Genomic DNA, 14,938 nt, shown 5'->3' with positions numbered 1-14,938 from the left:
TCATATTATAGGAGTCCCAGAAGAAAAAAGAGAGAAAAAGAGGAACCAAATTATTTGAAGAAATAATAGCTGAAAACTTTCCAAATTTGACGAAAGAAATAAATACCAAGATTCAGGAGGCACAGAACTCACATCAAAATTTTTAAAAAGCAGACCCAAAACAAGGCATATATTAATTAAATTGGCAAAATACAGGGATAAAGAAAATAATCTGAAAACAACAAGACAAAAGAAGTCAGTAGCTTACAAGGGAAAATCCATTAGTCTAGCTGGAAATTTTTCAACAGAAATGTTGCAAGCCATAAGGGAGTGACACGATACATTCGAAGTGCTGAATGGGAAAAATCTGAATCCAAGAATACTCTATCCAGCAAGGCTATCATTCAGAATAGAAGGAAAGATAAGGAGTTTCCCATATAAGGAAAAACTAAAGGAGTTTGTGATCACTAAACTAGTAAGAAATATTAAATGGGTCACTTTGAAGACAAAAATGAGACAAAAAGTGACAGTATAAAATTAGGAAACAAGGAAACAGTGAAAATAGACATTTGTGTAAAAAAAGTCAAGGAACTCATCCAAAAAAGTATATAAAATATAAAAATATATACTAAAACATGAGGAGGATAGGAGAAAAGAATGGGTTCAAACTTAAATGACCATCACCTTAATATAGACTTCTATATGCAGTGAAGGTTATATACAAAACTAATGGTAACCATATAATAAAAAAGAAAGCATTAGAAAGCATGTAAAAAATGAAAAGAAAGAAATCCAAATATGTCACTTAAAAATCAGCACAACATGAAAAAGAGAAAGACAAGAAAGGATCAAAGAAAATCTTCAGAAACAACCACAAAACAAGTAATAAAATAGCAATAATACACATCTATCAATTTCTTTGAAAGTAAATGGACAAATTGCTCCAATCTAAAGACATAGGGTGACACAATGGATAAAAAAATAAGGCCCACTTATATCGTTTCTAGAACAGACTCATTTTAGATGTAAAGACATATCCAGGTTGAAACTAAGGGAATGGAGAAATATCTACCATACAATGGATGTCAAAAGAAAGCCAGAATAGCAATACTTACTTCAGATGAAATGGACTTTAAAGCAAAGACTGTAATAAGAGACAAAGAAGGACACTATATAATAAAAAAAGGAAACAATTCAACAAGAAGACAAAGTAATTGTAAATAACAATGCACCCAATATAGAAGCACCTAGATACATAAAACAATTCATAACATACATAAAGAAACTAATCCACTATTATGCAATAATAGTAGGAGGCTTTAACACCCCACTTATATCAATGGACTGATCATCTGAACATAAAATCAACAAGGAAACAGTGAACAGAAAAACAGCAAGGAAAATCAACAAGGAAACAATAAATGACACACTGGACAAGATGGACTTAGATATATTCAGAACATTCCATCCTAAAACAACAGAATATACATTCCTTTTAATTGCGCACACAATATTCTCCAGAATAGATAACATATTAGGACATTAAACCAGCCTCAACAAATTCAAGACACCAAAAGCACCCATTCATCTTTTCTGACCACAATACCTGAAACTAGAAATCAACCATAAGAAAAAGTACCACAAATACTCAGAGTTTAAATAACATGCTGCCTCGGTGTCCATCGAAAGATGAATGGATAAAGATGTGGTTTATGTATACAATGGAATATTACTCAGCCATTAGAAATGACAAATACCCACCATTTGCTTCAACGTGGATGGAACTGGAGGGTATTATGCTGAGTGAAATAACTCAATTGGAGAAGGACAAACATTATATGTTCTCATTCGTTTGGGGAATATATATAATAGTGAAAGGGAATAGAGGGAAGGGAGAAGAAATGGGTAGGAAATATCAGAAAGGGAGACAGAACATGAAGACTCCTAACTCTGGGAAACGAACTAGGGTTGGTGGAAGGGGAGGAGGGCGGGGGGTGGGGGTGACTGAGTGTCGGGCACTGAGGGGGACACTTGACGGGATGAGCACTGGGTGTTATTTTGTATTTTGGCAAATTGAGCACCAATAAAAAATAAATTTATTATTAAAAATAAATAAATAAATAAATAAATAAATAAATAAATAAATAACATGCTGCTAAACAATGAATGACTCAAACAGGAAACCAGATAACAAATTTTTAAAAATACATAGAAATAAATAAAATTGAAAACACAATAGCCCCAAACCTCTCTGATACAGCAAAACCTGTTCTAAGGGTAAGGTTATAGCAATATATAGGCCTATCTCAGGAACAAAACAAAACAAAAAAAAGAAATAAACAACTTAAACTTACACCTAAAGGAGTGAGAAAAAGAGAAACAAAACCTAAAACCAGCAGCAGGATGAAAATTATAAAGATCTGAGCAGAAATAAATGATACAGTAACTTAAAAAACAATAGAATAGATCAATGAAACCAGGAGATGATTCTCTGAAAAAAGATCAATAAAATTGATCAAACTCTAGCCAGACTTATCAAAAAAAAAGGATAAAGGACTCAAATAAAATCACAAATGAGAGAGGAGAAATAACACCACAGAAATACAAACAAGTATAAAAGATTATGAAAAACTATATGCCAACAAATCAGAAACTTGGGAATGGAAGAAATGGATGAATTCCTAGAAAAATTTAAAAATACTAAATTGAAAAAGGAAGAAAGAGAAAATTCTAACAGACTGACCACCAGCAATGAAGTTAAATCAGTAATCAAAAAACTCCCAACAGAAAAAGTCTAGGACCAGATAGCTTCACAGACGAATATCAAACATTTAAAGAAGAGTTAATACTTATTCTTCTTAAGCTATTCCAAAATATAGAGAAGGAAGGAAAATCTGCAAATTCATTTCATGAGGCCAACGTTATCATTATACCAAAACCAGATTAAAAGAGAACCAAAGGACAATAGACCTGATAAACATGGATGCAAAAATTCTCAACAAAATACTAGGAAGCCAAATCCAACAATACATTATAAGAATTATTCACCATGAAAAAAAAAAAAAAAAAAAGAATTATTCACCATGATCAAGTGGGACTTATTCCTAGGTTGTAAGTATGGTTCAATATTTGCAAATCAATCAATGCGAAATACCACATTAATAAAAGAAAGGATAAGAACCATATGATCCTCTCAATAGACACAGAAAAATTATCTGATAAAATACATCCATTCATGATAAAAGTCCTCAGCAAAGTGGGTTTAGAGAAAACATATGTCAACATAATAAAAGCCATATTTGAAAACCCACAGCTAACAACCTCCTCAATGGGGAAAAACTGAGAGCTTTTCCCATGAGGTCTGGAACAAGAAACAGATGTCCACTTTCACCACTTGTATTCAACATGGTACTGGAAGTTTCAGCCACAGCAATAAGACAACAAAGAGAAATAAAAGGAATCCAAGTTGGTAAGGAAGAACTAAAACTTTCACTATTTGCAGATGACATGACACTACCTAGGGAAGACCCAAAAGACTATACCCAAAACCAGCTGGAACTGATCAATGGATTCAGTGGTATGTATAAATACTGTGGAATATTATTTAGCCATAAAAACAATGGAATCTTGCCATTTACAACATGGATGAAGTGAGTGAGTATAATGCTAAAGGAAATAAGTCAGCAAGAGAGAAATACCATATTATTTCAATCATATGTGGAATTTAAGAAACAAAACAAATAAGCAAAGTGAAAAAAGAGAGAGAGTGACAAACCAAAAGCACATTCTTGGTTGTACAGAAGAAACTGATGGTTATCAGAGGTACAGTTGGTGAGGGGACTGGTTAAACAGGTGATGGAGATTAAGGAGTGCACTTGTGATGAGCACAGGGTGATGTATGAAAGTATTGAATTATTTTGTTGTACACCTGAAACTGATATAACATTCTATGTTAACTACCTGGAATTTAAAAAAATAAAACAAAATCAATTGTATACCCTGACAAATCAATTCTTGTGAGGGAGGAGCTACTTCATTGTATCATTGTATCTCTTTCTTAAAATAAGGATTAATAATAAGAAGTTTCTCACCTGAACCAAATGATCTGCTTAACACAATGACAGGTGCCTGCTCTGGGATGTTCTATTTTTCTTGCTCTTATCTGAGTCACCAATGACCACTATTCTAGTTGTTCTCTGACAAAACATATAATTCTCTATTTTCCAAGAAAATTACTTCCAATCCGCTTTCAAACACTAGTCCAAAATAAAACCATCCCAAGAGTGTTCCTGAACATAGGAATCTCACACCAACTACAATGCTATAGCTATATTGTAAACACTCAGATCAACATTAACTGTGGTTTGCAATAAATGAGTCCTCATGAATTCTAACGTAGCTCCAAATCTCACTGACTGTTGACAGGTTGTCATCAAATAAAAATCCCTTAACATGATCCAAAATAATGTTATAGTTCTCTATTGTCCTTGAAGACAGCCTCCTCTTTGTTTTTGTTTTTGTTTTGTTTTTTCCGTAAACAGTATGCTCACACAGACTCACACAGCCTTCTACTCCACCACAAACAAATCCAAAGCTCACTAATACTCATATACAGCAAGGTCAGAATTTTTTTAAGTAAGAAAAAAAATTATTTGATTAATGCTGAGAGCTGTAGCACATTTAGACAGGGTCATGGCCCCAGGCATCCATTTAATCAAATTTCTCTGCTGCCTGTCCCAGTGGAGCCATAACAACAAGAAACTTTCTCAATGAAAAAAGGGTGGGAGAAAGAGGGGAAAGCATACTTCATATCTTACATTGTTTACCCAATGTTAAGTAATTATTTCACTCATCTGCCACCACTACCATGGACTGACAAGTTACTTCTTGGAGACTGAAAAGTCTATTCAGCTGTAAATAGCTCGTTTTGTTTTTTTTTTTTTCCTTCATAATGAAGCTAACTGCTTAGTTTAGAAACTTCTTTGTGAATACTAAAGTAAGTATACTTTATCCATGCTAATGGTTTCACTAATTATATTTATTATATGGATGTAGTCAATTTCTCGTTATGAATATCACTGTTTCTCAACTATGCTGGAGCAATATTTTCTGTATAATTTCTCCAGCCCGATCACCCCACTTCAATACTTAAAGATGAATAACCCTCCCCATCCACACATACATAATAAACCTCTTTTTCCAATGAATTTTTATTGCTTGAGTGGCCAAACAAATTATTCCCAGGAGTTTTCAATAACACTTGATCTTTAATACAGCTCTTCTCCAGAGCAAATAGCAGAAAATGTGGCAGGCAGATAATAAAGAATTACAGTTTTCTTTTATTTAATAGCTCTATCAGTCAGAGTAGTAGAGATGAATAAAATAGTAACCTAACCACCCAGTCCTTCATAATTTATGTCCTAAAAAGCAAGAAGAAAAATAGAGGCAAGAAAAAATGTTTATATCTAACTGCAGTTCAAAATTAAAGGCAAATGATTTGAAATTTAAGTATGAGCAGAATCCCCTAAAAGCCAAATGGAAACAGACTACAAAACATACTGTTTAGCCACTAAGGAGAAAGCTGGGAAATGTTTTCCCACAATCAGGCAGAAATAAACATATTCATACCACTTTGCTCATGCTTGGAGATAAAGAGAAACAAGTTCAAAGATTTTTCTGATTAAAAACAAAGCTGGAAGGGAATTAATTTAATAAATTTCCTAGAATTTTTATTTGAAAACTCAATTTTAAGTACTTTCTCCTTATTTAATCTCCAATTTTCACTTGCTGGTTAATGGTCATCTACAGAAATAAAATCCAAGTGAATATTTATCCCAATGATATCCTCGTGGTATCATATTAGATTATTATAATCTCACAAGTACAATACATACTTCTTTTCCAAGAAGCTTAATCCACAGGGTAAACTGGACCAAGATATATACCCTTTTAGTCCTGTAAAACATCCATTACCAAAAGGAAAAGAGTACCTTATTTTATGCATAAAGACAGATTAAAACTACAAAGTTGACATAGCTAGGTATGAATGCAATTATTTTTGTGTTTTTGTGTATGGTTACAGTAAATATTTCCAATGAGGAAGAAAAAAATAAGAAAACCAGCTAAAGTCATGAAGGAGGAAGAAAAGAAACCAAGTATTGTAAGAATGGGAAAAGGCAGTAAAACGGGAAAATATACAAATGTAGAAAAGAAAGTAAAAAATACTGAAATACTGATTTAATGTGATTTTGAAAAGAAAGATTTGTTCCAGTCACCCTTATAGTCATAAAGGTAAATGAAATAATAAAGGAAAACTGAGAATAACCTTCATACACCAGAAAAAAACACTGGGATGAGTCTCAAAAACTAGGTTCCAATGGCTATTGCCAAATATCTGAGCTACCAAAGGCAAGTCACTTCATTTTTTTAAGATTTTGTTTCTTCATCTATAAAATGGAAGGTTGAACTAAATGACCTCTGATGTCCCTTCCATCCCTTAAATAGTGAAAATTCTAAGATAACTGAAACCACTGAAAAACTTTAATGTTTCCATTACCGATTTTTTTCCTATCTTTTTTCTTACACTCATGATAGCTTCATTCTATGACAAGAGCAGAGGAAAAATAATCCATTCTTAACAACTTCATTATTTTGTATCGTCACTTAGTAAAGAACGTTGATTCATCAAGAAATACTAATCAGTAAGAAATTAATAGGAATCTCAATCTAATTTTTCTTTTTCTCTCAAATTGTAGGGTGACAGAATGGTTTGAGAATGATATATGTCTTGGAGGAAAGGAAAGCCACAGGTGAGGAAATCACAAAAAAATATGCAAATAATTAGAGAGTATTTATATTTAACATTTCCTTTCTCTTCAAGTTTCACAATCCATTTTTAAAATACCCAATATTTCATGGTGACAACTGGAGGAATATTGGGCAGATGTCTAGAGTGAAGGGGAAATACAAAGATTACCAGGTCTCTTACCTAGTTTGATTCTAATAAGAGAGCCCTTATTTTAAAAAGGCAATTGTGTTATTTTATCCCTCAGGATGTTTACTTATTCAAGTTCCAACACATATTTCATTTTCACCCACTTACACAAATTTGAGTGACTATGATGGTGCCTGGCACATAGCCCACTCTTAAAAAATATCTGTTAAACATATGAATGGATGAATGGTTCAGTAGATGGATATATGGATGGATTCATCATTATTTATATCTTTTATTGACTCCTTGACTACTCACAAAAGATAGTGCCATTGGAATTTTTCTGAACACGTCTAACCTGAAATTTATTCTTTTGTTATCTAGAAAAAAAAGGTCCCTTAAGAAATAAAATTTTTAGGGGCACATTGAAGGCTCAGTCAGTTAAGTGTCTGCTTTCAACTCTGGTCATGGTCCCTGGGTCCTGAGATCAGTCCTACATCAGGCTCCCCTCTCCACAGGGAGCCTGCTTCTCTCTCTGCCTCTGCCATTCTCTCTCTGTCTCTCATGAATAAATGAATACAATCTTTTAAAAAAAGAATTTTTTTAAATGTAAACAAGGGCCAAAGACTGTACAACTTTCAGGGAGTGCCATTCACATTGTATTTTTTGTGAATAATGATCCTAAATAAGTTCAAGGGAGTAGCCCGACAAGGTAGGAAATTTAAATTCCTCAGAAATAGTCATTCACACATTAACACTCAATAGATGTTTTACATGCATTATTTAATGAAATCCTCCAACTCTAAGGACTATATCCACATCTATTCCAAAGCTTCCACTTTTTTTCTTATAGAGAGACCTGTAATAGTCTCTCTCTATAAGGTAAACTCTGCTCACCTTGTTTTAATTAAAGAATTTAACACAACAACGTTCTCATTCTTTAAACCTAGGATTTACCTGACCAGCTCAAATTAATGACACTTCTTCTAGAGTTGGAAATGCCATATGAAAGATTTTACTTCTCATGCCCAGTTGCAAATAGCAAAATACTGAAAAGTAGTAATTGGCCTCATTAAAATGGCACCAAGTTTATTCTATAATATCCTTACTATACCAAATGGCAATAAGGAAAGTTTAATGAAAATAATAAAAATCAACATTTATGAAAAGATGATTTCATTAAAAATACATTCAAAATTATTGTTCATGTGACTAAAAATTCAATCTTCAATGAAAGCTAAGCCTCCAATATTAAATCACAATTCAGTAAAAGCATTTCCAAGAACAATCAGATAATACATTATGGGTACAATTTTGAGTCATTTAACGTGATATAAAAATAGTATTGAAAGAATCTAGTTAATAAATGTCCCTCTCTTTCTAACTCTTGCTCTCTCTCTTCATTTCACTCATTTCTATTGAGATTTTGGTGGAAGATATGGAGTACACAATTGAGCTATCTGGTGAATGCCTAGAATGCAGACAGCTAGACATGAAAACCATATTCTTTACACACGAGATATTCACAAAGCAATACTGTCATGATATGAGCTTTAATATACCATCAGTCCTCTACCACATTTTTTTAAGTCACCATTGAATCATATTAGGCAGGCAGACTCTCCTTTGCTGTTCTGCCCACTGTTCAGTTGCTGTGTATTCAATAAACTATCTCTTGTATTCTTCCTTGTGTGAATTCTTTCACTGGCCCTGTGTTGGCCTCCACCCAATTGAGTTGTCCCCTTATTTGGTGGTCTGTATGGGACCTTCTGTTGGCCCAGGACTCTCCTCAGATTCACCATGAATTTATTGGGACTTTCCTTTAGTGGACTGATTCTAGTACTCCTGTGGAACTGACAATGTCGACTGAGGTTACTCTTAGTGAGGATCCAAAGCCCCAGGGGAACTCTTGCCCTTCAGAGGAATCTTTTCTTCCCTCTCCTTTCTCTTTTCAGCCCGTCAGTGGCCTATCCCTAATACTCTTCAGACAACTGAAGATTTCTGGCCACAGTGGCTCCCTATTGCGGTCTGAAGGCAAACAGTTTGGACTGCCTGTGCCTGTGGGGGTAAAGGACACCTTTCTTCTCCTCTCTCACTCTGTGTCCTCTGAGGTTTCCATTCTAAATGTTTTTTTGGGGAACTGCCCCCCCCCTTCCTTTGTTCACAGGATCCAGCAGCCATCTTCATCTACAGGAGAAATATGTTCCGATGGTCTGAGTGGTGAGTCCTCCCCCTCCTTTTTCTGACCCAGTTTGGCCAACCAGTGTCCAGCTTTCCTTGTTGCAGGGGATGTCTCAGTGGGGATTACTATTATCATTTGCCAGCACTCTCTCCTTGGTAGGATGCCCCAATAGAATCAACCATTGTGTATAAGGTCTAGTCTTTTAAGGTCAGTGGCACACCCTGACTGAAATTGTGACCACGAGTCAGAGCTCCATTCCCTTTGGGGGGACACCCCTTTGGGAATTGGCAGTTGTTTTTTCCCCACTATGGGACAACCCCCTTCTATTCTTTTGGACTCACCCTTGGGCAGTATTCTTGAAAACTGAACAAACTTTACTTCCAAGGCCTGAGGGGGCAAAGTGTCATATTTTTATGAAATGTTTCCTGGCCTCAGTACAAACTCTAAGATCAGGAGGTATGGCCCCTCCATGGAACCCTTTTTTATAATACTATTTTCCAGTTTGAACTCTTTTACTGGAACTCCTCCAAATGGTCAGGAGTCTATGTGTGCAAGCCTTCATGGCATTATTCCAAAAATCCCGACCTCCAAAAAACTGTAGGATGTGTCTTGCTTGGTTTCATGACCCATCTGACCCTGTGGATAACTATCCAAACTGAAACTGAAGTTTTGCTAAGTTGAATGAAAAATTGGGTCAAATTCACTGAGTATCTAAGTCGATTCCAAATAAAATAAAATACTGAAGCATTGATTAATATCAAGTGGAAATTTTATCTGCTTTTGACGTCTTATGCAGAGAAATTAAAGGTACTTAGGTCTGTTGGAAAACATGCTTTGTGCCTTATTTAAAAATTGTACTAAGAAAACTGTATGTTCCTAAAAGTTATGAAATATATTCATAAATTTACCAATCTAAAGAATTCTAATAGAATAGAATTCTATTAGTAACAATTGGTTGCTATTTAGTTTTCACTGGGGAATAAGGTTTCTAAGAGTTAAAATTCTACTAAATGTAATTAAGACTGATAGAAATGATAAGGAATGCAACTCTATGTAGGAAAGTAGGATGGCTGGGAGTTCAAGCTTTCTGACAGTTCCTAACATTACCAAAAAAGGGAAAATTCCATATGTCCCCATACTGCCTCACTCCACCTTATAACTGTGGCCCCTCACCACTGTCTCATTGCAAGCAAGTCTCTTGTTTGCTGCCCTGCCCACTGCTCCCTTGCAGTGTACTCAATGTCTATCCCTTTTTTAAAAATTGAATAATATTAAAAACTAAAAATAAATATAAATAAGTAAAAACTAAAACACAAAACATCAAGTTGACACCTTAAATATATGCAATTCCTGTTTTTCAACTGTACCTCAATAAAGATTAAAAATAAAACAGAAAGGATAAAATACCTAAATGTGAGAGTTGAAGCCATAAAAATACTAGAAGAGAGCACAGGCAGTAATTTCTTTGACACTGGGCATAGCAACATTTCTCTAGATATGTCTACCAAGGAAAGGGAAATAAGAGCAAAAATAAACTATTGAGACTAAATCAAAATAAAAGCTTATGCGCACAAAGGAAATAGCAAACAAAACTGAAAGACAACCTACCCAGTGGGAGAAGATATTTCCAAATAACATGCACATAAAGGGTTAGCCTCCAAAATATATAAAAAACTAATACAACTCCACACCCAAAAAATAATCCAACTAAAAAAATGGGCAGAATATTACAGTGCCTGGGTGGCTCAGTCATTTTAGCATCTGTCTCTTGATTTCAGTTTAGGTCATGATCTCAGGGTCATTAGATCAAGTCCCACATCAAGGCTCTGCACTAGGCATGGAGCCTGCTTAAGATTATCTTTCTCTCTCTCCCTCTACCCCTCCCTCTCTCTCTAAACAGAAAAAAGAAAACAAGCAAAAGACATGAACAAAATTTCTCTAAAGAAGACATATGGGTAGTTGGAAAGAGACCACAGACATTGAAGGAACCTCATTCAGGACCTTTCCCTCACCCAGTCTCTCTGGCAAAGTAGTGCTGAAGGTGAGGATGAGCTACTTTGTGGATTCTGCAGCCAGTGGCCCTGCCCCTTATTCAGCAGTGCGGCCTGCTGTGGTGAGGCAGGGGCCTATCAACTCCTATGAAGATCCTCAAATGGCCGGCCTGTGGTTTCCAGTCCAATTATCACCAGCAAAGAGCTTACTACCCCTTCTGGGATGAGATAGCAACTCAGGAAGTTCCCACAGGTCTGGAACACTGTGGCCCAGATATGGAATGTGCTGATGTACCACTGTTAACTCCAAGCAGCAAAGAAATGATGTCTCAAGCATTGAAAGCTACTTTCAGTGGTTTCTCTAAAGAACAACAAAGACTGGGAATTCCAAAAGACCCCCGGCAGTGACAGAAACCCATGTTCAGGACTGGATGATGTGGGCTGTGAATGAGTTCAGCCTGAAAGGTATGGACTTCCAGAAGTTCTGTGTGAATGGGGCAGCCCTCTGCGCACTAGGAAAAGACTGCTTTCTCGAGCTGGCCCCAGACTTCGTTGGGGATATCTTTTGGGAACATCTTGAGATCCTACAGAAAGAGAATGTGATACCGTACCAAGTGAATGGAGTCAACCCTACCTATCCAGAATCCCGCTATACCTCAGATTACTTCATTAGTTATGGTATGGAGCATGCTCAGTGTGTTCCTTCCTCTGAGTTCTCAGAGCCTAGCTTCATCACAGAGTCCAACCAGACACTCCATCCCATTAGCTCGGAGGAACTCCTCTCCCTCACGTATGAGAATGACTACTCCTCGGTCATTCTCTGGGACCCTCTGCAGACAGACACCTTGCAGACTGACTACTTTGCCATCAAACAAGAAGTTGTAACCCCAGACAACATGTGCATGGGGAGGACCAGTTGTGATAAGCTCGGGGCCCAGGACTCTTTTGAGAGCGTGGAGAGCTACGACAGTTGTGACTGCCTCACCCAGTCCCGGAGCAGCCATTCATCTTTTAGTAGCCTGCAGCACATCCCCTCCTATGAAAGCGTCGACTCAGAGGACTATCCAGCTGCCCTGCCCAACCACAAGCCCAAGGGCACCTTCAAGGACTATGTGCGTGACCATGCTGACCTCAACAAGGGCAAACCTATCATTCCTGCTGCTGCCCTGGCTGGCTACACAGGCAGTGGACCAATCCAGCTATGGCAGTTTCTTCTGGAATTACTCACTGATAAATCCTGTCAGTCTTTTATCAGCTGGGTAGGAGATGGCTGGGAGTTCAAGCTTTCTGACCCAGAAGAGGTGGCCAGGAGATGGGGAAAAAGGAAAAACAAACCTAAGATGAATTATGAGAAACTGAGCTGTGGCCTATGCTACTATTATGACAAAAACATCATCCAAGAAACAGCGAGTAAGCGCTATGTGTACCGCTTTGTGTGTGACCTGCAGAACCTCCTGGGCTACACGCCCGAGGAACTCCACACCATGCTGGACATCAAGCCCGATGCTGATGAGTGATGGACACCACAGGGCTCGGGGAAACTCTGCTGAGACATTTCGAAGAACAAACATGTCAGTCGGACTCTTAATTTTTCATTGTTATTCTATTTTTAATTTTCCAGAACTCATTTTTTTTTTTTTTACATTCAGGGGTGGGAGCTAAATGAGCTGCAGCTATAATCAATTGTGTGCAGTTGGAAAAAAGAAAGCCAGGACTTGTGGCATGGGTGGGACAAGAAATTCTTGAGCAAATTTTCAGGAGAGAGAGAAGGGTCTTAGAAGCTTGAAGGATCTGGCTTAAGGGAGGAGGAAATGAACGTGTATCATTATTTCTAAAAATCATCCATGAAAAAAATGTGTCTTGAGTTATGGATCTATTAGCAAAAGAAATTGAGACATCAGGAGTCATGAGTCAGGCAATTAACTTGCTTTTGTTTTTAGTTCTGGGAGGGCAAAAAAAAAGAGGGAGGTGGGATAAAACATTTGTTTGGGGGATGCACTAAAAACCAAGGACTATTTGGTTTTGGTCGACTTTTGAAACAAAGATGGACTTCAATGGAGAGAGGCCCAAACTGTTTTTGTGCTAAAATCTATTTTATTAAATTTTGTGTCAGTATTTTTTTTTCTTAAAAATCATCTTAAGCTCTAAGGTGGTCTCAGTATTGAGATATCATGCAAGTTTGTTTTTATTTGCCGGCTGAGAATTCTGTCACAGTGCAAGGAAACTCTTTATATAGACCTCACTGGAAATGCAAAGTGCTGTCACTGAGATCGGGATTCCCAAATTCATGTGACTTCTATATGAAGGGGAAAAATATCATGCTGATTTGGGTACAAGGGACCTGTGCATGTGAATTTCATCTGTGTTTTAAAAAAGGATCACGCCCCTCTACTTACCTGCCATTATTGGATTCTCGGGGTTTGGACTTAACATTGAACTGAGAAGCATTAAGTCTTTGAACTGAATGTATTTTGCAGCCCTGGTTTTGGATCACAGTCAATGTAGGAGCACTGTTGAAGTCATAGAAAGGAGATTGAAAGAGGAAGAATGACTTGTTTCTTTGTTGGTTCTATACCTGTAACATATATGACATGGAATAAACGCTATGTGCATGGGCATCACCCCTCAGGTCTTAGGAAGTAAGTCCTGAATGCATGTCTTTCCAGACCAACACTCTACACTTTCTCCTTTATGTCTCATTTTCCCAGCATCCCACGTTTATTACATCCCCCCCCCCCACTACCCTGTTACCCAGTAGAGAGAAATGTACAGCTTTCCGACCCATGAGTAAAAGAGCAATGCGGTCATGGCATGACTTGAAGAGTGTCTGACAAAGCCATTTAGACATCCTGGGTTTTAGGGACAGTGGAAATTAAGGTTGCATAGAAGTAAAATGTGGCCTGGCTGTCTTTGAGAAGAGAAGTGCATGGCTTTCCTTGAAAAGTTGAAGCTAGTGGAGTCAGGTGTCAGGTGAGGCTGTGTATGCAGAGTGAAGCATAAGACACTGTAAGGGCCTGTGCTTGGATCTGTTTTCCTGGCACAGGGTAAGTGAAGGTGAATGATTGCAGAAGAGGTGAACAACAAAGGAAACAAAATAAAAGGAGCTTGAGTGAAGAGAATGAGGTGGTCCATGAGATCCGAATAGATTTCTACTTCCTCCCAAAGTTCAACAACAAGCTGAATAGACTGGGGCAGTGTTGAAGGGTGGTCTGCAAATGTTTGGATTCCCCGGGGCCCCGGGGGTGGGGGGAGGGTAGGAACCAACATCTGACCAGTGAGGAAGAGTGCCTAATACACTCAAGCCCTCTGCCCCAAATAGATGCCTGATTAAAAAGGATGCTGACAGAGGGACAGCTCTCATCGACTTCAGTGGGAAAGGGAAAGAGACATTGAAGGTGGGCTTCTCAGGGCTAGCCCTGCTGGGGCTCAGGCTGAGAGACTGGAAGTACTACCTACCTGCTAGCATATCTTCGAGAAAGAGGATCGTTGACCCCCGGGTCCTCTTGCAGACCCTGACTTACCAGGAACTTAGCTCTGTGATTCATGAGTTTGCTCATACTGATATATCGGAGAGTCCACTTGGGAAGCAAAGGCAGACTTGGCTTCCAGATGCAGATAGATGCCTTAATGAAGCTCTCGAAATATTTTAGGAGCTGCTCAGGGAGTGTTAGGCAGAACCGTTGGACTACATTGTTTTCTCTTAGATTATGTGATCTTTGTTGGGCACTGGCAAAGACATGAGTGTGTGTGTGCATATGTGCTTGCAGACGTGCAAAACTGCCGCTAAAATAATACCTGGGTTTTTCGGTTAAGTCTTTCCACGTTTCAGTAGGGGGCAAGAGTAGAACCAAG

At 37.5% G+C, this 14,938-nt stretch overlaps 1 protein-coding gene across 1 annotated transcript in view; it reads left to right on the top strand.

The window, feature by feature from the left end:
- The window catches only part of LOC112649482 (protein C-ets-1-like), a 72,849-nt gene extending 59,132 nt beyond the window's left edge, over positions 1 to 13,717 (top strand). Inside the window, 5 exon segments of the mRNA XM_035711639.2 lie at positions 6,735 to 6,788; positions 9,081 to 9,133; positions 10,996 to 11,253; positions 11,255 to 11,489; positions 11,492 to 13,717. Of these exon segments, the coding sequence (XP_035567532.1) occupies positions 11,047 to 11,253; positions 11,255 to 11,489; positions 11,492 to 12,603 (1,554 nt within the window). The 5' untranslated portion in view covers positions 6,735 to 6,788; positions 9,081 to 9,133; positions 10,996 to 11,046 and the 3' untranslated portion in view covers positions 12,604 to 13,717.
- Positions 13,718 to 14,938: the final 1,221 nt, after the last annotated feature.

The sequence above is a fragment of the Canis lupus genome, chromosome X (genome assembly GCF_003254725.2).
Source record: "Canis lupus dingo isolate Sandy chromosome X, ASM325472v2, whole genome shotgun sequence".
NCBI lineage: Eukaryota > Metazoa > Chordata > Mammalia > Carnivora > Canidae > Canis > Canis lupus.
Note: the sequence above shows the minus strand (reverse complement) of the source record. Positions and strands in the feature narration are given on the sequence as shown.